Source organism: Antechinus flavipes, chromosome 5 (genome assembly GCF_016432865.1).
Source record: "Antechinus flavipes isolate AdamAnt ecotype Samford, QLD, Australia chromosome 5, AdamAnt_v2, whole genome shotgun sequence".
Taxonomy (NCBI): Eukaryota; Metazoa; Chordata; class Mammalia; order Dasyuromorphia; family Dasyuridae; genus Antechinus; species Antechinus flavipes.
This window is the reverse complement of record NC_067402.1, coordinates 236,448,364-236,471,571: the sequence shown is the minus strand read 5'-3', so window position 1 is coordinate 236,471,571 and position 23,208 is coordinate 236,448,364. Positions and strand designations below refer to the sequence as shown.

Below are 23,208 nucleotides of genomic sequence, written 5' to 3'. Positions count from 1 at the left end.
TGGATGGGATTGTTTCTTCGTAAGTCTTTCAGAGTAGTTGTGAATGATTGTACTACTGAGAATAGCAAAGTCATTTACAGCTGGTCATCACAGAACCTTACTATTAAATAGCACTTTATATATTATTTTTCATTTTGCTTGAGTTCATGAAGAACTTTCCAGATTTTTGGGGGTGGGGTGGAGTGTTTGTTTTTGTTGTTGTTTTTTCTGAGAGTATCCTGCTCATAAATTCCCATAGAACAGTTAAATATTCTATCACAAACACACACCACAGTTTATTGAGTCATTCCCCAAGTGATTGACATCCCTTCAATCAATCCCCTCAATTTCCAATTTTTTTTTTTTGCCCTGAGGAGAGAGCTCCTATGAATATTTTTTCTACATATAAATCATTTCCTTTTTTTTCCCCAAAATCTCTTGATATTCATTCATAGTAGTGGTGTTGTTAGGTCAAAAGATAAGCATGAATTTATAGCCCTTTGGGCATAGATCATATCTTTTGATCATTTATCAATTGGGACATGGCCCCCTTTTTTAAAAAATGAATTTGACTCAGTTCCCTCTGTTTGAATAATGAAGCCTTATCAAAGAAACTTGCTTCAATTTTTTTTTTTTTTTTTTTTACAATTACTATTGCTAACCGCATTTCTCCCCATTTATTCTCTCTCTCCTTTCACCCTGTCCCACCTCAAAAGTATTTTGGTCTTGATCATTCCCTCCCCCAATATGTTCTCTCTTTTGTCACCATCTCCCACCCTTCCCATATCCCATTCATATTTTCTCATAAGGTAAGATAGATTTCTATATCCCTATTGAGTATGTGTACTATTTCCTCTTTGAGCCAATTCTGATGAAAGTAAGGTTCATTCACCCACTCCCTCTTCCCATTTTTCTCCCCACTGTAAAAAATTTTTCTTTCCTCTTTTTTTATGGCAATTAATTTGCATCATTCCACTTTTCCCTTTTCCTTTCTCACCCCTTAAGTTCATCATTTTAAAAAAAGATATTACTCTGACATATTTAACTGATACTGTGTACTCTGTCTCTATATATTCCTTCTAATTGCTATAATAATGAGAAAGTTTTAATGAGTTACAAGTATTATCTTCCCATGTAGGAATGTAAGCAAATAAACCTTATTAAGTCTCTGATATCGCTTTCCTGATTACCTCCTTATACTTCTCCAGAATCCTGTATTCAAAAATCAAATTTTCTAATTTTAAGATTAATCTAGATTCAGAATTTGCATTCAGGAGGCATAGTCTTTTTTTTTTTTTTAATAGTTTTTTATTTACAAGTTATATGCATGGGTAATTTTATAGCATTGACACTTGCCAAATGTTTTGTTCCAATTTTTCCCTTCTTTCTCCCCATTCCCTCCCCCCAATGGCAGGTTGACCAATACATGTTAAATATGTTAAAGCATAAATTAAATACAATATAAGCATACATGTCTTAACAGTTATTTTGTTGTATAAAAAGAATCAGACTTTGAAATAGTCTGTGAAGCTTGTGAAGGAAATCCAAAAAAATGCAGGCGGACAAAAAGAAAGATTGGGAATTCTGTGTAATGATTCATAGTCATCTCTCATAGTTCTTTCCGTGGGTGTAGCTGGTTCAATTCATTACTGCTCTATTGGAATTGATTTGGTTCATCTCATTGCTGGAAATGACCATGTCCATCAGAATTGATCATCATATAGTATTGTTGTTGAAGTATATAATGAATTCCTGGTCCTGCTCATTTCACTCAGCATCAGTTCATGTAAGTCTCTCCAGGCTTTTCTGAAATCATCCTGCTGGTCATTTCTTACCGAACAATAATATTCCATAATATTCATATACCATAATTTATTCAGTCATTCTCCAATTGATGGGCATCCAGTCAATTTCCAGTATCTGGCCACTACAAAGAGACCTGCCACAAGCATTTGTACACATACAGGTCCCTTTCCCTTCTTTAAAATCTCTTTGGGGTATAAGCCTAGTCGTAGCACTGCTGGATCAAAGGGTAGGCACAATTTGATAAGTTTTTGAGCATAGTTCTAAACTGCTCTGCAGAATGGCTGGATGTATTCACAATTCCACTAACAATGTATTAGTGTCCCTGTTTTCCTACATCCCCTCCAACATTTCGCATTATCTTTCCCTGTCATTCTAGCCAGTCTGACATGTGTGTTGTGGTATGTCAAAGTTATCTTAATTTGCATTTCTCTGATTAATAATGACTTGGCGCATCTTTTCATATGGCTAGAAATAGTTTCAATTTCTTCATCTGAGAATTGTCTTCAACAAGCATAGTCTTAAAGAGGGTGGGTACAAGTTTATTACTGCTCAGAACCTGGATTTAAGCAAGATATTAAGGAAAAAAGAAAACTTATACTGTAAAAGTAATTAACAGACATGGTGATAAGCAAGATAATGTAAGGAACAAATAGACAACAGACAACATACATCTTCACCACTATGAGGAAGTACTAACATCTGAATTCCAACAGCTGAGAAAACCTGAGTCACAGGGTCTCCAGTAGGAAAGAGTATTAGGCAAGTAATATTAATCCTCCTAAATGGGTTCCTAAAGTATCTTTCCACTATATATTTATAGGCTGAGAACAAAGAAGGCACTATGTTAAATATTCTCATTTAATACGGGACCCTTGAAACGGAGTAATCCCCTCAGATACAGGATTTCTCCATTGCAAGAGGCCCACCAAAGAGAATATTTCACTTCATTCCTCTAAGAGGATTATGTTTACTCCAGGAATTGGCTAGGTTTTCCGGAGTAAATGTAGTCTGCCATAAAATATATTCATTAAGATTCCAGGAGGATGACCAATCTTCTTAATGCTTCTTGAGATGTATCAGATAGCTGGAAGTGCATTTCAAAGTTCTCAGCAAACAAATGTACATAAAGGCATGCCCAAGATTCCTCACTAGGATTCCCTACACCAGTCAGCTCTGAATCTTTTCATCACAAATGATTAAAAATCCTCTATTTCATTGAATGACTACCTTTTCCTTTGAAGGATCATACTCATTTTTGCTGAGAGGGTGAGTCTTGCTTGTAATCCTAGCTCCATTGTTCTCTGGATTTTCATATTCCAAACTCAATAATCCTTTAACATAGAAACTGCTAAATCTTGTATTATTCTGATTGTGGCTCTACTATATTTGAATTGTTTCTTTCTAGATTTTGAAATATTTTTTCCTTGACTTGGGAATTCTGGAATTCATTTTGGGATTTCTTTCAGGACATGATTGGTCAAGTCTTTCAGGTTCTATTTTACCCTCTGGTTTTAGAATATCAGGACAAGTTTCCTTGATAATTTCTTGAAAGATGATGTCAGGGTTTTTTGATCATGACTTTCAAATAAACCAATAATTTTAAAGTTATCTTTCCTGGAACTACTTTCCAGGTCAGTTGTTTTTCCAATGAGATATTTCACATTTTTTCCTATTTTTAAATTTTTTTGATTTTGCTTTAATGTATCTTGATTTCTCATAAAGTCATTAGCTTCTATTTGCTCAGTTCTGTACTTCCTTTCCCAATTGTCCAATTTTGCTTTTTAAAGCATTCTTCTCTTCATTAGCTTTTTGTATTTCCTTTTGTACTACTCTCAGTTTTTTCCCTAATATTTTCTCTGTCTCTCTTACTTGATTTTCAAAATCTCTTTTGAGTTCTTCCATAGCCTGAGCCCAATTCTTATTTTTCTGGGAGGCTTTGGGTATTGGAGCTTTGACTTTGTTATCATCTTCCCAGTGTGTGTTTTGATCTTCTTTGTCACTATAATTACTTTCACTAAGTCCAAGTTCTAAAGATCACATTGTGAATTGTCTATGATATGTTATTGCTTTGAAAGTATGATGAGTAAAAAATAATTTTAGACTCTAATGAATTCAGTACTAGCAATTTTGTGAGAGACAGTTTGACATGATGAATAGAAAGCTGGTGTCATAGAATGATAGTTAAGGAAATGCGTTTAGAAGAATTGCACATGTTTATCATATATCGGATTACTTGTCTTGAGGGGGAGAGGGAGAAAAATTTTAGAACACAAGGCTTTAAAGGTGAAAGTTGAAAACTATCTTTGCATATATTTGAAAAATAAAATACTATTAAAAGAAAAAAATATAGAAAGCTGGTTTTAGAACCAACTAGTCAGCAAGTATTTTTTTAAAAACTACTATGTTCCAGGTACTATGCTAGTCACTGGACATAGAAGCACAATGAATGAAACAGTCCTTAGTGAGCTTTCATTCTAAAGGAGAATATGTTTGCATAAAATACATACACCATAAATATCAAGTTTAAAAATAAAAATAAAATTTTTAAATAATTAAATGCAAGGTACTTTGGGTCAGAGGATACTAGCATTTGATAGTGGGATTAGCTTAGAAAAGCCTTAGGCAGGGGCAGCTAGGTGACTTGGTGGATAGAGCATCAGCCTTGAAGTCCAGAGGACCTGCATTCAAATCTGGCCTCAGACACTTAACACTTCCTAGCTGTGTGACCCTAGGGAAGTCAATTGCCTTCATGAAAAAAAAAAAAAGAAAAGAAAAGAAAAGAAAAGAAAAGAAAAAGAAAAGCCTGAACAGCCTGTCAGAGGAAAAGAAACAATGAAACAGAAGTAAAGAGGGATGTGCATTCCAGCCATGGGGAATAGTTAATGCTAAGGCACATAGCCAAGAGATGGAAGACCAGGAAAAAGGCCAGTTTGGCTAGATCACAGAGTGAAGAAGCTGGAATAATGTTCATTGAGGTTGGAAAGATTGTAGAACATTAAAAGCTGAACAAAGGAGTTGATGTTATTCTTGAGACAATTAGGAAGCCACTAGAATTTGGTTAAGAAAGGGAGCCATCTCGTCAAATGCTTAAGGAAAATTACTTCAACGGCAGTATTTATGTGTGGAGATAAAAATTATCCCACCTACAATAAGAGAGACTGAGGCAAAGATCTGAACCAATAGCACTTTATTAAATGGTCAATGATTCCCTCTAATGTAGTTGACCTTAGATCTTCCTTATTATCTGAAATGCCAACTCCTTCCAGAGTCCTATTTTTATAATAGGGCTAGATGTCCAGTCATTCCAGAACAGCTATATCAAATGCAGAATAATTCCACTAAATAAGCAAAATAATATGTCAGCAGGGTCACAAGTTGAGTGAAGCAAGGAATATTTCCACATAAGATGAACAGACTTCTCCCTAAATTGGGGAAGAGGAAATGGTAGAAGCTATTACAGTCAGTGACCTAAATGGCCTATCAAATTGATTAATACTGATTGAAATAGAGTAGGGGTCCAAAATGAATTATTTCTCTTATATGGTGGACTTGAATAGGGAGTCACTTGAATCAGGAAGAAAAATTAGGCTGTTGGCATTAATGTAGGTAAGAAATGATAAAAGCCTGAACTTAGGTGATAACTGTAAGATTGTAAAGAAACTGAAGTTGTAGGTTAGATTTGAGAGATGGGGTGAAGGTAGTAATGGCAAAATTTAGCAACTGATTAGAGAGATAGGATGAAGGAGAGTACAAATTCCAGGATAATGTCAATTATCTGGGAGAATGGAAGAATGAAAAGATTAGGAACTTTGCAGAGATAAGACTCCTCTTTTTCTCACATGCACTGATACTTTTTGAAACTATTGCATTGCTATAAGGAGTTTCTTTGCCAAAGAGTTCCCCAAACTAGTAATTTTCCATAAGCATTTGACCAGATGGCTCTTTTTCTCACATGCACTGATACTTTTTGAAACTATTGCATTGCCATAAGGAGTTTCTTTGCCAAAGAGTTCCCCACAGTTCTGGAATCTATCCCGATTAGGAAGTATATAATTTTTGGCAAAGATCACAAAATTAATTTTCATAGAACTAATTAATGTGAAGATTCACATTAAATCTAGGGCAAGGGGTGACATAGAGAAAAGCAGACTGAAGGCATTTAGATTACACAGACAGAAATGCAAAGGATAAATGACAATTTCACTAAACTGGAATGCTCTCCTTAATAATTTTTACCTCCTGATTTTTCTGGCTTCCTTCAAGTCCCAGCTAAAATCTCACTTTCTACAAGAAGACTTTTTCAGTGTCGCTTAAGTCTAGAGTCTTCTGTTGACCTATTAAAGCCCCTGAACATACATGGCTCCAGAGGAGAAAGTGAGATCGGAGAATTTTCATAGCCCTCCCTCACTTAAATTCATTTGTATATCATGGCATCACCTCTCTGATGTCATGTACTCTTTGAAAATGAAGGAGAATGGAGAGGATCCTGGGAAGGTGGTAGAGGTCATCTATAAATTTCAAGCTCTCTAGATTTCCCCCCAAAACAGAACAAAAATTACACTCCTTGGTGAACATAGACTGGTGAATAATAAGGGGGAATGAGGGCTCGTAGTTCTGAAAACCTACTCACATCAGGAATAGGTTAAATAGGCAGTACTACATATATACCATGAAGGATATATATAGCATTTTCAAAAAATCTGTAAAGAAATAAGAAGAGAGGGATGGGTGGAGGGGAAAGCAAAGGATAGGAGGATAGGGAGAGATTAAATAATATTGAGGATAGGTAAGAAGCAGAATGAAAACAGAGTTTTAGGATGGGATAGGAAGAGGATAGGAAAGATAGGTGTGGGAAGAAGAGTAAGGTGTGTATGTATGTATATATGTAAATACTTGCTTAACTATAGCCTGCTTGGGTGAAGTTGAGGGAATAAGAAAGGGAAAAAAGAATTAAAGGGGAAAAATATACAACAGAGAAGAAAAAGAACAACCTATAAGGAAATAAAGATAGATTTCCATGAATATAATTTCTTCTACTATTATATATCCTTTCTTGAACTGATAATTTATGGTTATATATTTTGAATCCTTTCTGATGTTCTGCTGGGCACATTACAATGTTTTCTGTTCTGTTCTGTTTTCCTTTTTTGTTCTTATTTTATTCTTTTTAAAATAAATAAATTTTAAAAAGAAAATTTCAAAAACAACAAATGAATTATAGGGGGAAGTAAAAATTATAATAGTGGGAAAATCCAATGCATCTTTTTCACACGTGGATAACTGATTGAAAAAATAAGCAAGAACTTTAGAAAAGCTAGATATGAGAGCTCACAAGTAATAGGAGTAGACATATTTTTCAGTCATGCATGGCACTATTATTCCCCTGAAAAGATTACATATTATGACATAAAAAACCTCACAAACATGCATGAAGAAAGTATAAAGATTATAATGGCATAAAATTATATTCAATAAGAAGCTGTTGGAGAATCATTAATAACAATCTTTTTTATAGCTTTTTATTTACAAGATATATGCATGGGCAATTTTTCAGCATTGACAATTGCAAAAGCTTTTGTTCCAATTTTTCCCCTCCTTCCATCACCCCCCTTCCCCAAATGGCAGGTTGACCAATACATGTTATATTGCATACATATCCATACAGTTATTTTGCTGTACAAAAAGAATTAGACTTTGAAGTCTCTCCAGGCCTTTCTGAAATCATCCTGCTGGTCATTTCTTACAGAACAATTATATTCCATAACATTCATATACCACAATTTATTCAGTCATTCTCCAGTTGATGGGCATTCACTCAGTTTTCAGCTTCTGGCCACTACAAAGAGGACTGCCACAAACATTCTTGCACATACAGGTCCCTTTCCTTTCTTTAAAATCTCCAGTAGTAACACTGCTGGATCAAAGGGTATGCACAGTTTGATAACTTTTTGAGCATAGTTCCGAATCACTCTCCAGAATGGCTGGATGTATTCACAATTCCACCAACAAGGAATCAGTGTCCCAGTTTTCCCACATCCCCTCCAACATTCCATATTGTCTTTCCCTGTCATTCTAGCCAATCTGACAGGTGTATAGTGGTATCTCAGAGTTGTCTTAATTTGCATTTCTCTGATTAATAATGACTTGGAACATCTTTTCATGTGGCTAGAAATAGTTTCAATTTCTTTGAAAATTGTCTATTCATATCCTTGACCATTTATCAATTAGAAAAGGGCTTGATTTCTTACAAATTAGAGTCAATTCTCTATATGTTTTGGAAATGAGGCCTTTATCAGAACCTTTGACTGTAAAAATGTAATAATTCAATGTTAAAGAATTGCTGAGTCAAAGAAAAATATAAAGCTGATAACTTCATTTTTTTAAAATGACAAATACGAAACTAGATATCACATTTTGGGGAGGCAGCTGAAGTAGTTTTTAGGAAAAAACATATACTTCTAAACATTTCCATCAGCAAAAGAGCAAAAGAACAGATCAGTCAATAAAATTTTAAAAACCTAAAAAAAAAAAAAAATTTAAATTTCATTTAAAAATGAAATAGAAATCCTGAAAATAAAAGAAGAAAAAAGGAATAAAAGCATTAGAAATGTCAATAATAAAAAAAGAGAGAGAATTTATAATAAAAAAAATGTTATTAGAAATTGGACATGAGTCAACTCACATACAGGTCTTTGTTATGCCTTATCTGTCAGCATCAGCTTCCATGTCTCAGCCATCATGCTGAAAGAACTCGTGGTTCACACGCTCTTCACACCAATATATTCCTATGTGGAAGTCTTTCAACATGGGAAATTGTAGATCATTGTTAAAGACCAATAAGTCAGGACCTTCTGATCTGCATTATCTTTACAGACACAGATGATGCTGAAAAGAATCAAAATGTAATGAACCCCACCAACATAGTTTTTGGTGCCAAGCATCTAATTGGTCACAAATTTGAAGATTTAATTGTATAATTAGGCAGGAAGCTCTGGGCTTTTAAGGTGGCATAAGATCTAAGAGGAGTAAAAAGACAGACAAAAACTTCTGTACAGAAAATCTTCTATGGGAAATTGCCAAAGCTTACCTTGAGGAAACAATTATAAATTCTTTGGTCACAGTCTACTTCTGTTGTTTGCTTGCATTTTTTCTTTCTCATTTTTTTTCCCTTTTTGATCTGATTTTTCTTGTGTAGCAAGATAATTGTATAAATATGTATGCATATATTGGATTTAACATATATTTTAACATGTTTAACATATATTAGATTACTTGCCATCTAGGGGAAGATGTGGGGGGAAGGAAGGAAAAATTTGGAACACAAAGTTTTGCAAGGGCCAATGTTTGAAAAATTCTCCATGCATATATTTTGAAAATAAAAAGCTTTAATTAAAAAAAAAATAATAATTCCCGACTTCAGGCCACCAAAGATGCTGGAACCATTATTGAACTCTACATGCTCTGAATCATTAATACATCAAGTTCTACTGCTGTTTCTTATGGCTTAGGCAAAAAGTGGGGATGAAAGAAATGTTTTTGGTCGTTAACTTAAAAGCACTTTCAGTGAACTTCATTCTTATTATTAAAGATGGTATCTTTGAAGTCAAGTCCACAGCTGGAGATGAGTAAGAAGAACTTTGGCAACCACATGATCATTGCTGAGTTCAAGTGGAAGCACAGAAAGGAAATCAATGAGAATAAAAGAGCTGTCCAACAAGTATGAACCACTTGTGAATATTCAAAATATTTGCTCTCTTCTAGTACATAGTTTACTATTGAGATTTATTTTTTCCATGAAAGTATCTATCATTTTTGACCATTTTGAAGAGCTGTTTGCTGACCTCTTCCATAGCATAATTGATTCCACTGAAAAGAAATGCCAAATGAGACAAATCACAGATCCATGATATTGTCCTAGTGAGTAATTCCACTCCAACCCCAAGATTCAGAAACCTTCAGTAGCAAGGAACTGAACAAATGTATCATTTCTTCTGAGACAGTTATTTATGGTACAGCTTAACAGGCTGCCAACTTGTCTGAGAATGATTAGGATTTGCTGATGTTAGATGTCAAGAAGAGATTGATTAAATGTGCCAGAAGTGAGAACATTCCACTTTACTTTTCAAAAATTGGACTCAAATTTGTAACCAAAGCTAATTGTTATGCCAGTTTAACAGTGAAAGGACCAGATTGTTGGAATACATGGGAGAGCTGCTGAAATATATGGGAGCTACCTAACAGTGACTTGGAGTACTTGGAGATCCAGCCCAGAATGTATCTCCTCTTGTGAGAGACAAGTAGACTGAGAGTCAGTTGTTGTTCTCTGATTTCTCTGACTGAGAGGCAGTGGTATTGTCTGACCTCTCTCTTCTTCCCTCTGCCTCCAATTTATCTCATTCCTAGTCCGCAACACCTGTGCAGTAAAGGTTACCTTGCAGCTCCTTCAGATGTGGGGGATCTTGGGGAATTGACTTGTCCTTTAATTGTGTCAACTGACACACAAAAAAATTATACCTTTACTTATAAAATTTTTCATCCAACTTTCTCTATTTTCTTAACCTTATGAATTGAAAAAAAGTATTCTACATCAGTTGGCATACCATTGTCCTTTGAGGAATTCTTAAATTCCAGTCATTTTGGTGTTAAAAATAATCTTTGAGCATCTGTGTAAATCTGGGCATTCTGAATAATTAAATTCGTGCAGAGGGAAAGTGAACAGTTTATCATTGCTGTAGACAAGCAGAAATACAATTCTTGTTTTAGTGAGTTTTAAAAAAATTTAAAGCTGGCACTATTTGAAATCAAAAAGAAAGATCTATTTTGTCCAACCATAGTCGGACTTATTTGCCACTCAAACTACTTAAATAAAATTGTTGAATATATGCAAAAATATGTAATATAGTTAACAAAACAAGAAATAGTTAATTCTAAAGAAGAGAGAAAAATGTAAAAGGGAAAAATACAGAAATAGTAATCATAACTGTGAATGTGAATGGGATAAAACTCCCCCATAAATAGAAGTGGATAGCCAAGTGGATTGAAAGCCATACTCCTATGTTGATTACAAGAAACACATTTGAAACAGGGGGCTACACATGAAAAATTTAAAGCTAGAGCAAAATATAGTATACTTTAGTTTCATTTAAAAAAAAAAATGGATCAGCACTCCTGATATCAGACAAAGGTATTTTCCTATTTATCCCCATTCAGTTTTCTCCAGAGCTCTATCATAACTGACATTTCTAAAATTCTATTCACCCTATTAAAGTTCTTATTTTGTGATTAGATTTATCTCATTCGAAAGGGAGATGTTGAGGTCCCTCACTGGTATAGTTTTGTATTCTATAAGAATTTAGATGGTCTACTATTTGAGTATGCTCAAACAATGCTCAATCCACCTCTCCTCCATTCTCTCCCTCTATTGTAACACATCTTTTGAACATTTTCATGTGATATAATTTACCCTATTTTTCCTCTCCTTTCCAATCCTTTTTTTTTTTACCACTTATCAATATTAATATTTCTTCATTGTGTATAATACCATTTAGCAACATGTCCGTATCTCTTTTAATTAAATCTATTTTTGCTTTTGCTTGGCCATCATGGAAGGTAAAGTGGACAATTTTGATTCCATAAATTCCAAAGATTTTTATCATGTTAAACTAATACAAAATGTGTACAGAGACAGTAAGAGCAAAAAGCAACTTAGGAAAAAAAACCCAGAAAACTAAAATATAAAACTAAAATGGAGGAAGGAAGCAAGGAAGTTGCCTGAGCTCTCCTCAAGTATCCCTCAGAAAAAATATTAAATCAAGTTTCTAAGTAGATTCCGGAGCAACAGAATCTACAAAAAGCTGTGTAAGTAGTCCATGGCACTTTCACAAAAATTAGGGCATTAAAATATCACAATCAAATGAAGAAAAGTTAAAATATTATCCCATCCTTTTCAGAACATGATACAAATGAAGTGTAATAAAGGCCCATGGAAAGATAGACTAAAAACTATTTGGAAAGTCTAATCCTAAAGAATGAGTGGATCCAAACAACAAAACATAGAAACAATCAATTTCATCAAGGAGAATGATAATGCAACAACATATCAAAACTAATGAAATGCAGCCAAAGCAGTTATTAGGGGAAATTTTGTATTTTTAAATGCTTACATGAATAAAATAGATAAAGAGGGAATCAATGAATTGGGTATGCAACTAAAAAGCTAGAAAAATAACAAATTAAAAATCTCCAAATTAGAACTAAATTACAAATTCTGAAAATCAAGGGAAAGATTGATAAAATTGAAAGTAAAGTAAAAAGTAAAAAAAAAAAAACTAAAAAAATAAAACTGAGTTGATTTTTTTGAAAAAGCCAATAAAATAGTTAAATTTCATTAATCTAAATAGAAAAAAAAGAGGAAACCAAATTACCAATGTCAAAAATAAAAAAGTGAATTCAATACTGATGAAGAAGAAATTAAAACAATAATTAGAAGGTATTTTGCCCAACTGTATGCCAAAAAAACTTTTCGATCCAAGTGAAATGGATGAATGTTTACAAAAATGTAAATTGCCCAGATTAACAGAAAACGAAATGAAATACTTAAATAAAATCCTGTTTTAGAAAAATAAATTGAACAAGCCATCAATGAACTCCCTAAGAAAAATCTTCATGGCCAGATGGATTAACAAGTGAATTCTACCATTTAAAGAATTAATTCCAATGTTAATTAAACTAAATAGTTTATATTTATAAAATAAGTGAAGGAGACCTGTGGTGTTCTCTTCTTTTTCTAAAATATGATCGTTCTCTGGGAGCAGGTTTCTTGGGTTTCAGTTTAGAATAATAATCACCTCAAATACAGCCAGGAGTTAAAATCCAGTCTTTAATTGTCTCTTCCAAAATAGCCTGGTTAGTTTTCTTAGAGGTCTAACTCTCTCTCTCCTTGGTTCCAAGAGCTCTTCCAACTTCAGCTTCAGCCTCCAGCTCCCTCTGAATCCTGGTTCTACCCGACTGCAGTCTCTGGCTTTTCAATCTCCCCAACAGACTGACTTCTGGATTTCAATCTCTTTAACTGATTCCTCCACTGACTCTGCTCCTTTTATACTCTTTTAGAGGTGTAAACTCAAAGGTTAACTCCTCCTCCAAGAGTGGGATTATGGGAGGTGTAACTTGTGAATCTCCTGGACTTGTGAACTCTAATGTATGAGCTCTAATGTGTACACTCTCTTAAAGGTATGAGCTCTAATATGTGCATCAATTACATAAACATTGTTTCTATCAATTCTAATGACTTAACACCTTGTTTCAAGTTCTGGCTCATAACAGAGACCCACCAAAACAGAGAAAGAAAATCACAGACCAATTTCCTTAATGACTATTGATGCAAAAATTTTAAATAAAATATTAGCAGATATTACAGCAATTTATCACCAAGATAATATACTATGAGCAGGTGGAATTTATACAGAAATACAAGGCTGATTCAGTCTATGGTATCAGCATAATGAACCATATCAATAACAAAACTGACAGAAGTAATATCGTTATCTCAAGAGATACAAAAAAACTTTTGACAAGATACAGCATCGATTCCTATTAAAACTGAGATAAAGGGAGAGTTCATTTGTAAGCAGATATTTTTAATCTCTTTGTATATTGTCTTCCCCTTTAGATTTTGAGTTCCTTAAGGTCAGCATCTTTCTTTTTTTTAAATTCCAGCACTTGGTGCCTAGTACATAAATGCTATTTAATAAATGTTTATTAACTCACTACTGTTTAATTATTTATTTGACAACTCTGTATTGAATATAAATTTTCAAAGGCTAAAGGCGAAAGGTTTACAACAGTATAGTATGTGGTACATTGCCTTCACACTGTCATTTTAACACAATGGACTATGAGATTCAGGTATAAAAAGTTCTAGGTTTAAGAATTTTATTTGCTATATGGTATTTATGGTATTATATATTTTCATGTGTTATGAAACCTGAATATTATCTGAAATCAATGTTTTGTTATCCTTTTTATTAAAATATTAGCACAAAAGATCACACAATTCTAAGGAATTGTGCAAAATGTTTTGCATGTTACCAATTTTATTTTGTGTACTGCACTTTATGGATTTTGTGATTATTGTCTAAGGAAAAGTGCATATTATTAGAATTAATATTTGGTTAAAGAATTGCATGCAGAAAAATATATTTTCAGCAATTGTTAACAAAAGATTACAGTTTTTGGTCATGAGTCTTATTTCCCATAGTTTCAAGTGTATCAAAATTCAGTTTTTACTTTATTGCTATAATCTGGGAATGTTATACCTGCAAAAGGTGAAGAATGATTCTACTTTGTATATAATTCATATTTATATATTTGTGTGCATGTATATGAATATCCTTCTCTCCCAATCCATGGTAGAAGGTAATCTCACATTTTGCATTTTTGCCTCTGTAATACTAGTATAGTTTTTGCATGTAATAAAAAACATTTAATTAATTGAATCTGTAAACTTTCAGAACTTATACTTATGTGACATGACCTTCAAAATCTTAGCGATATTTCCCTGCCATTTGAGACATCAGAACAGAAATTTAGTGAAGAATAAAGAAAACAGTGGGAATGCATATTCTTTCACTTTTTTTTGCATTTGATTTTAGGAAAGTGCTTGGTAAAACTTAAAGTACTGTTGGAGGGGGAAAAGTAAGTCCTGCTCTTCCTCTCCCCAGATGAGGTTCATAAGTTACTATTTTAATAATCTCATTTTCATTTTCACATTGGCAATCATGCATATTTAAGTTCTGTTCCTCAAACTATCAAATCCAAAGACCTACAGAAATTTTGTGACTTTACAACTGAAGAGATATGTAGTTTTTAAAATAATACATACTATACATGTGTATCAGGGATAATCAGCTTACATTTTCTCTTTTCTTAGGCTGCTGAGAACTGTGTATGTATTCTTCATAATCTGTCATACCAATTGGAAGCAGAACTCCCAGAGAGATATTCACAGAGTAACTACATTCAAAACAGGAACATCCAGACCACCAATAACAAAAATATTGGGTGCTTTGGAAATCGAAGCAGGAAAATGAAAGAGGTATGTTGGGACGTTTTCATAATATGCTTTTACATAATATAATACTTCTAAACCCTCTTTCCCTGATTTGCAGATTAGAAGCAAACAATACAAATTAATATGCAAACTTTTGAAAGTTACCAGCCCTAATATGTGGAGACTTCACTATGAAATCCCTATACGAGCTCTTTTACTCCAAACAAAGTAATCTTCAAACATTGTGGCTTCATCAGATATAAAATCAGGCTTGAGAGGGAATTGCTAGTACTTTGATTCGCTATTCTGAATACTTTTCATAAATAGGAATTTTATTCAAATAAACTTACAAAAAATCAATACTATCTTAAGATAGAATGGTCATATACAGAACTTTATCTTCCTCAGTTAAAAGCTGCCTCAGATTATCTATCTGGTTCACCTGCTCCCTGCAATAAATTAAATAACTAAAAATTGTTTGTTATGGGCTTAGGGGATGACCAGAACTTTAATTCTTATCTTTAGAGAATAGTTGTGATTTCTTTGATGATTTATCCAGTTTACCTAAATATTACTTTTTTAGTTGTCTTCAGTTCTTATATTTTATAACTAAAATATCTCTTTAAGAAACTGATTTTGTTAAGTCTAAAATCATACTTCACTAGAAGATTACACAATCCATATATGTTAACATGAAAGGTAATGGAATATGAGCTTCTCTCTTAGTTATAATTTTTCAGACATCAATGATCTAATATTGCAGATGTAATGATGAACTCTAATGTGGCAAATATAATGACACGCAAGGGAGTGTAGAACATCTAGGTTAAAAAAAAAACTTTATAAGACACATAGCTAACCTTTGATAGACACTATGGTTTAGGGAAATTATAGGACTAGATTTAGAGTACAAAACCTGTGTTCAAATCTTGCCTGAACTACATAATCTGTGTAATTTAGGAGAATATCACTTTTCTTGGCTTGACTTTCCTCTTGTATAAAAGAAGATATTTGGAATAAATAACTTTTAAGATTCCTTACCAGTCTATATCTATGATCCATTTTCTTGAAACAGAGTCTTCTCTTATCACTTTTTTAGCTGATTTTAGTTGGGGATTTATCAACATTATAAGAACCATTCCAGATTAACTTCTTGGTTTCTTGTATTCCAAAGTGGGTCCCATGGGAAGGAAGTCGAAAAGGAAGTAGAATTGTGGAGAAGAAAATTGAATTGAGACCCAGAGATATGCTGAAATCCACTCAAATTGGATGGAGTAGAATGTATTGTTAAATTTTATTAGGAATATTTAATGGTAAAAGGTTAGAAAATTAGGGTTTGGTTTATTATTTTGCTAATTTTCTAGACATAAGGAAGTGATGGGAAAATATTAACAAAGCAGATTGCACTTAAAAGTACACAATGTGTATATGAGATTGAGGGAAAAGCTGATTAACAGTGTACTCCTGGGAAGTGGAACCATTCATGTTCTCTTAATTTGTTTCTACTATGTGCCCTGTTTCTCAATTCCTTTTTCCTACTGTCCTATTTTAGACAATTGTTTAATCCATGCTGGTTTGAATAGGGAATTATAAAAGTGATGGCAGTGCATTAATTCTAGAATTTAATATGTTTACATGATTAGCAATACCAGGACATCCCACTGCCAGAGGAAAAGAGTAATCCTAAAGGTGTGGAATGGCTATGGCACTCCATTGTGATAAGAATGTATCTATCTTTAATAGCCAAAAGCATAAGAAACTACACACAAGAAGCATCTTTGGGAGCTCTCCAGAATCTCACAGCAGGAAGTGGACCGGTAAATTTCATTTCTATTTTAATGCTTTTTAAAAGATAAAATAATTGCTTTTTATTTAAAGATAAATAAAATGCTTTTTTAAAAGATAAAATAAAATTTATTAGACCCAAAGATGGGTAATTCTGGTAAGTCAAGAAATGTTCTCACTTCAATTCCGGGGAGAATTACAAGAAACTATTACTTAGTAGTTTTCCAGGATACATTCCTTTTATTCACAAGATGTATCAAATTAGAAAGGAATGACTCATATAGTGTCAAATTGTAAGGGGAAAACCTAATAAGCACTTATTCACAAAAATATGACTGTAAAATTTCAAGTATTCTATGCTCTTCTGTGGACTGAAAGTAAATTTTTTTCTTTTTTTGTCAGCAAAAGTATACCAACCCCTCTGAAAAAGATAGATTTATGTTCAAGGACTTTTACCTCAGATAAATCTGCATGGGTTCCTCTTTATATTGTGAAACTTCCTTGCTGGAAAATTTTAGACAAAAAGTATTAAAAGGTGTGATCTGTCTAGCTCCTGTAGTGAGATGAAGGGTGTGACTTTTACCAGGGCCAAGTGGAGAGAGTCTCCAATATGAACTCTTCTCAGAGAGACAAATATATATACCTCAAATGCTCATAGAGTTGATACAAAGTACACTCTGAAGTTCCTATAGTTTTCTTTAACAAACAAGATCTACTGAGATGTAAATGATCCCTAAGCCTCCCTCCTCCCCCCATCTTGGTTAATTAGAGATGCTAATAGTTGAGATACACATCAAGATAAAGTTTATCATACCATTGTCTCAAGTATCTTTCTCCCAAATGTCTGTAGTCCTGTTGTGGGCTTTTTTCCCTGTCCCAAATTCAAAGATTTGCCTTTAATCCAAAGAGTAATGTTTACTGCTTCAGTCACTAGATTATTAATTTATTATATTGACAAGCAGTCTGCTATTTCAGTAAGGGAGTTTTGTGGAGCCAAGTTATTGTAAGATTCAACACTTGGAATGGATTCTTACCTCCTGGCCCTCTATAATTCTTCCTTTTTTGAATTAAAAATGCAGTCTATGGACTTCAGTTCTCATAGTTGAGAATGATTGCAGAACATACTTGACAGTACAAGGGGCTAAATCAATCAGTAGCAAAATAAAACATGTGAGAGGAACAAAATTCAAAAGCATAGAGGTCAGATTATTTACAGGATTTATCTTTTTAACCACTCAAATATTTGGTTAACTACACTATCAGACTCAATTCCGTGGACATTGCTTCTTGCCATGTTTTTTGCTAAAAAGTTAGTTGTAATCAAGATTCCAAATTGTTCACATGATTCCCTAACCATATTAATGATTGTTCCATATAATTCTTGTTTTAACTCATGATCTTTATTAATTTGTTCTAAAAAGCTTATGATATATTTTTTGCTAATTTATCTGCAATATTGAGCAATGTGAACAGTTTTTGTAAGAGCTATAGCTGAAACAGCAATTGTTGTAATAATTGATATATCTGTTAGAATTCCAATAATGATTCCATAAATCTCTTCTACTACGACTATTTTCTAATTTTCCTTAATGTTGTCTCAAACCTTTCCATCTGCTGACTTGTACAAATTGTGATTAATCTCATTAGACATTATCACATAGTATATGTGATGGCTATTGCAACCGCCCTTCACCTCCAATTAGCAAGGACATAATAACAACCATAGGTAGTAAATTTGAAAAACATTTGAATAGAAGTAAGACATTGGGATAAAACACAGTTGTAACATTTTTACAATATATCCTGCTAATACATTTATGATTTGGATTCTAGTGCTATTCCTTAAAATAGTTTAAATATACTATACAAGATATCTCTGGAGAATTTGAAAACATTGTGGAATCCCCTATTTGAAATATGAAAATTTGTGCCATTCTAAGTCCCCAATACATTGTAATAGGAGACCCATCTGGAGACTGGATAATTTGGGATCCATTCACCAATCAGTTCCAATCCCCCCCCCTTTAAACAAATGTGGCTCAAAGTCTTCTGGGAGCAAGGGGGATGATCTCATCTTTTGAAACTGCTTCCTGTGGAGAATGGGCATAGATGTGAGTCACTTGCAGGTCCCATCTTTTTATGGAGGGGATGGAAAGTTGGAGCTGACTGAAGTGTCCAAAGATTGATTTAATTCCTTGAAGCTGGCCAAAGCTGTAACTGACCAAAATCTAGAATACAAAACAATTCTAACAAATAGAGGTTAAAATGATCTGAGATAAAAAGACAAATCCAAGGGGACTTCTATGAAGAGATCAGTGCATATTGAGCAGCAATTTTCAGGTAATGAAATATATTTGTATTACAGGACATACAATATATATCAATCTTAAAGATGTTTCAGATTTAGTTTCATATAAACAATAAAATAATAGTTCATACTTATGGGCAAACAAGTTAATTGTTCTTACATTATTTTGGAAACCTATAAAGAATTTATTTCACCAAAGGTTTATATATATATTTATATAGAGATTTATATTTATTTAGGATATATTGACTACATTTTCATATTGAAAACAACAAGATATTGTATACTTGAATTTGTGTTGACCATTTGCTCTTATCATAAGAATTTGTCATGAAAGGAAAATATGGAGGTATGATAATAGCATCAAAACTGATTCTTCAAGACTCAGTCTGAGATCACATACATGACAAAATAAAACTTCCTTATTTTATATTGATATCCAATTATAATTGTTTTACTTTATCAAACTCAGGAATAATCAAGTAGGGAACAAAGAAACAGAACTAGGAAACTGAGTCAGAAGGATCTCATTTTGAGCGAAAGCTTCTAACCGTTATTCTATTACAGCCTCCTATTTGTTTAGGGTTTCATTTCTTGAGTAGTTATGAAATTTCTCTCAAAGTGGTGGGTTACTAACCTAATGATCTGGCAATCAAATTCAAAACTCAAAATTAATATATCAGTTGCTGTCCCAAGAGGTTTCATCTCCAATATCAAATTCTACTAACTGCAACTTAAGGCTAGATAAATCATCTCTTTTACCAAAGTTCACCAAAAGTTTACCAAAGTTAAACACTTAAAAGATTGCTTACTTGTTTTATATGTTAAACTCATGTTGGTGCAAAGGATTGATAATTAAATGAACTTTTAGAATTTTTGTGTATAATTTCTTTATTATGTATGTTAATATATCTCTTAAACAGGCTCTTCTATCAAGGCTGATATCCTTTTCTATCCTGAAAGTTTAAGAAAACTGATAAGCTTAGAATTAAAAGGTTGGGTCCCAGGGAAGGATCTGAGCTGTTTGTTGGCCAGTCCCCACCCTTCATTTGATGGGCTGTGCTGTATACAGTAATTATGAGATTTAGGTTTAACATGATGACAATACCTCCAAATAACTTAACAATTTTTTTTCCTGAAAATAAGCAAATAGCTTTTGTTGTAATTTTACTATGAATTTTCTAGTGGCAGTGAAACATACCTAATTCCTTAATTTACATTTACAAAATAATTTGAGAAAGGATGAGGTGACATAAACTTTTCACCTTCTCAATAGTTGCTACATCTATTCTGTCTCCAAACTGCTGAACTGAAGAGTTCTGAGATGATTTTCTGTGATGACCGCGTATTTAAAATCAGCTGGAGTCAGGAATTCAGGTTAAGGGGAAAATCTTCAATCTTTATTCTTTTTGAGGTGAAGAAGGATTGTGATAGCAATATAGGTAGCTGCGACAGGAAGCCAGCTAGCAGAGGTGAAGGGGGGATTGCAGGTGAAAGGGAGATCAGAGGTGAAGGGCATTTGCAATAGCAATGTGAGCAGCTGTGTCAAGACGCCCATCAGCAGTCTCTCTTTCCACTTCTTCCACTCCCCTGCCTCCACCCACCAAAATCGTCATTTCCTATACAACACATCAGGACTTGCACAAAGAGTGGGCAGGGGCCATTCTTTCTCCAAGCATGTATATTAATAGAGTATGGTCCAATTACTATTTAGCCTCACGTGCACCTCAGTGCATCAGTAATTCTTAGATTAAGGTCTCAGCCCATTACATCTCCTGCTTTCTTTTGTTTTAGAACACAGGTGGTCATGCCATCCCTTAATCCTCAGGGAGGTCAGAGCCCCCAAAGGGAGATGGTCACACCCTCCCTGACTTCTCATGAAAGGAGGTAAAAGCACCAAAAAGGAGGTGATCACAACCCCCTGACTTCTCAGGAAGGGAGGTGAAAGCACTAAAAAGGAGATAATCACGCCCTCCCTGACATCTCAGGAAGGGAGATGAAAAGCACCAAAGGGAAGTAGGGATTGCTAGCGGGTTTCTGGGCTGAAGGGTCTTATCATACACAAACCCATAAGCACGGGAGGTATTACACAAGCACATAGCAATAATGCAGAGGCTATTAGTGATGACTCCCCACAGTCAGTGCAGGCTTGATGTGGTGTAACAAACATGAATTGTACACGCAAGTAACGTTATAACAAACAATATAAATCAACATGGTATTGTAAAAGATTGCCAGAAGTCCTAGAAGGAGAATATATAAACAGCAGTCACACATACACCTTCTTCAGCAGGCAAGAGATAGTCCAAAACCAATCTATTCTCCATTGCTTCACATGTCAGGGAATCCAATGATCCCCCCAAGTTTTTGAAGTCCTGCAAAAGTCTTTTTATGTGTTAGGGAATCCAATGATTCCAGCAGATTTTGAAGTCCTGTAACAGTCTTATCATTTTTCAGAAAATCCAATGATTCCTGAGGGCTTTCAAGTCTCATGTCTCAGAGAATCCACTGATTCCTGAGGGTTTTCAAGTCCTACAACAATCTTATGTCTCAGAGAATCCAATGATTGCTGAGGGTTTTCAAGTCCTACAACAATCTTATGTCTCAGAGTATCCAATGATTCCTGAGAGTTTTCAAGTCCTACAACAATCTTATCATGTCTCAGAGAATCCAAAGATTCCTGAGGGTTTTGAAGTCCAATTTTCTATGTCCATGAGTCAAATGCCATAACTGCCACACTCTTTCAATGGTGAGCACAATCAGCAACAGAATCACCCGATATTTCTTGGGTCTTCTCCTTCGTTTCAAGGGTCTGCTCCGTCTCTCTGCCATGGACGAGGCGAATACGGCTCGTTGGCATCCATCTGATTCCTTCTCCTCCTGTAAAAATACAAGCAAACCCTCTTCCCCAAGCAGTTAACTTATCTAATTCCCTTCTATTTACTACTTTCTGGATCTCTCCACATCACTTGGCAATTATCTAAAGACAGTGGAGCTGTTTGCCCTGGACACTGCCCTGTTGTTTTAAAAGGCCTGAAACTTCCCCAACTGTAATCCTGATTGCTTTTCTATTGGTTGATGACATCAGAGTCCTGAATTTCTAAAGACTCTCTGGGTGTAATCTCAGTTGCTGTCATGCCCCACCTATCTGACTTCTGGGTCCTGCCTCTCATTCCTCTGGGACAATCTACATTCAATGCCCAGAAGGCCCAGTGAAAGCCTCGGTTACATTTTGTACTTGGGGTTTTGAATTTTCTCTCACCCTGTCTTCTCACTCTATCTCCATATCTGCATTGAGCTCTCAAATGTCCAACTTTTCCACACTGAGAGCATTTACAAGTCTCTCTGGAAGTCCCTTGCCAAAAGGAACCCTGTCTCCCCATGTTTGGATTTTGGGAAGTCTGCATCATAGCCTGGCTATAAAAGACATTTGTGCCCACTGTGGCACAGCGTCTTATGAGCTCCTCTAAAGGAGCATCCTTGGCAGTCCTAGTATAATTCTTCTGCAAACCTCATTAGCATTTTCCTTAGCAAGTTGCCTTATCAAAATGTCTGTTACTGCATTTTCCCCATTAGTTCTTGTGATAGCTGTCTGCAAATGTCCCACAAAGTCAGCAAAGAGTTCTTTTGGCCCTTGTGTTATTTTTGTGAAGGCCTCACCCTTGTCGTCTTTATTGTGGAGAGAAGCCCACGCTTTGATAGCATTAGCAGCAATTTGCTCATATGCTGCTATAGAATAATTAATCTGTACTGCGACGTCTGCATAGGAACCTACACCTGTTTGTAGGTCATAGGTGATTGCAGCATGAACTCCATTTTGACTATTTTGTTGGGCTTGTATCCTACAGAGCTCATTATATTCAGAAAGCCACAAGTAGTTTTGTCCAGGTAATAGGCATATCCTTGCTATAGATTTCCAGTCATTAAGGAGTCAAGATTTCAAAAGCCAAATTCTGTAATAACATCTTAACATAAACTGATGTAGCCCCATAAAGAGTGCAAGCCTTTTTCAGGTCTTTGAGTATTTCTATATCAAAAAGGAGTGTATTTTCTACTTTCTTGACCTGAAGAATTAAACTGTTGAATTACAGGAAAAATGTGATGTTGAAATTCCGATACATCTCTCCCTTCAGCCTTGGCCTTAATTAGTCCTTTTTGCAATCTAGTCATAGGAGCGGCTGGATGCTGCGGGGGATGCTCCCCGGGAGGGTGGAGTTGATGGAGGAGAGTCAATTACCTGCTCCTCAAGTGGGGCTGAAGCTGCCTCAGATTCACCCCGCCC

At 34.5% G+C, this 23,208-nt stretch overlaps 1 protein-coding gene across 1 annotated transcript in view; it reads left to right on the top strand.

Moving 5' to 3' along the window:
- The window catches only part of PKP2 (plakophilin 2), a 149,775-nt gene that overhangs the window by 101,119 nt on the left and 25,448 nt on the right, over positions 1-23,208 (top strand). Inside the window, exons 8-9 of the mRNA XM_051962136.1 lie at positions 14,714-14,878; positions 16,477-16,650. Of these exons, the coding sequence (XP_051818096.1) occupies positions 14,714-14,878; positions 16,477-16,650 (339 nt within the window). The remainder of the gene's footprint in view (positions 1-14,713; positions 14,879-16,476; positions 16,651-23,208) is intronic.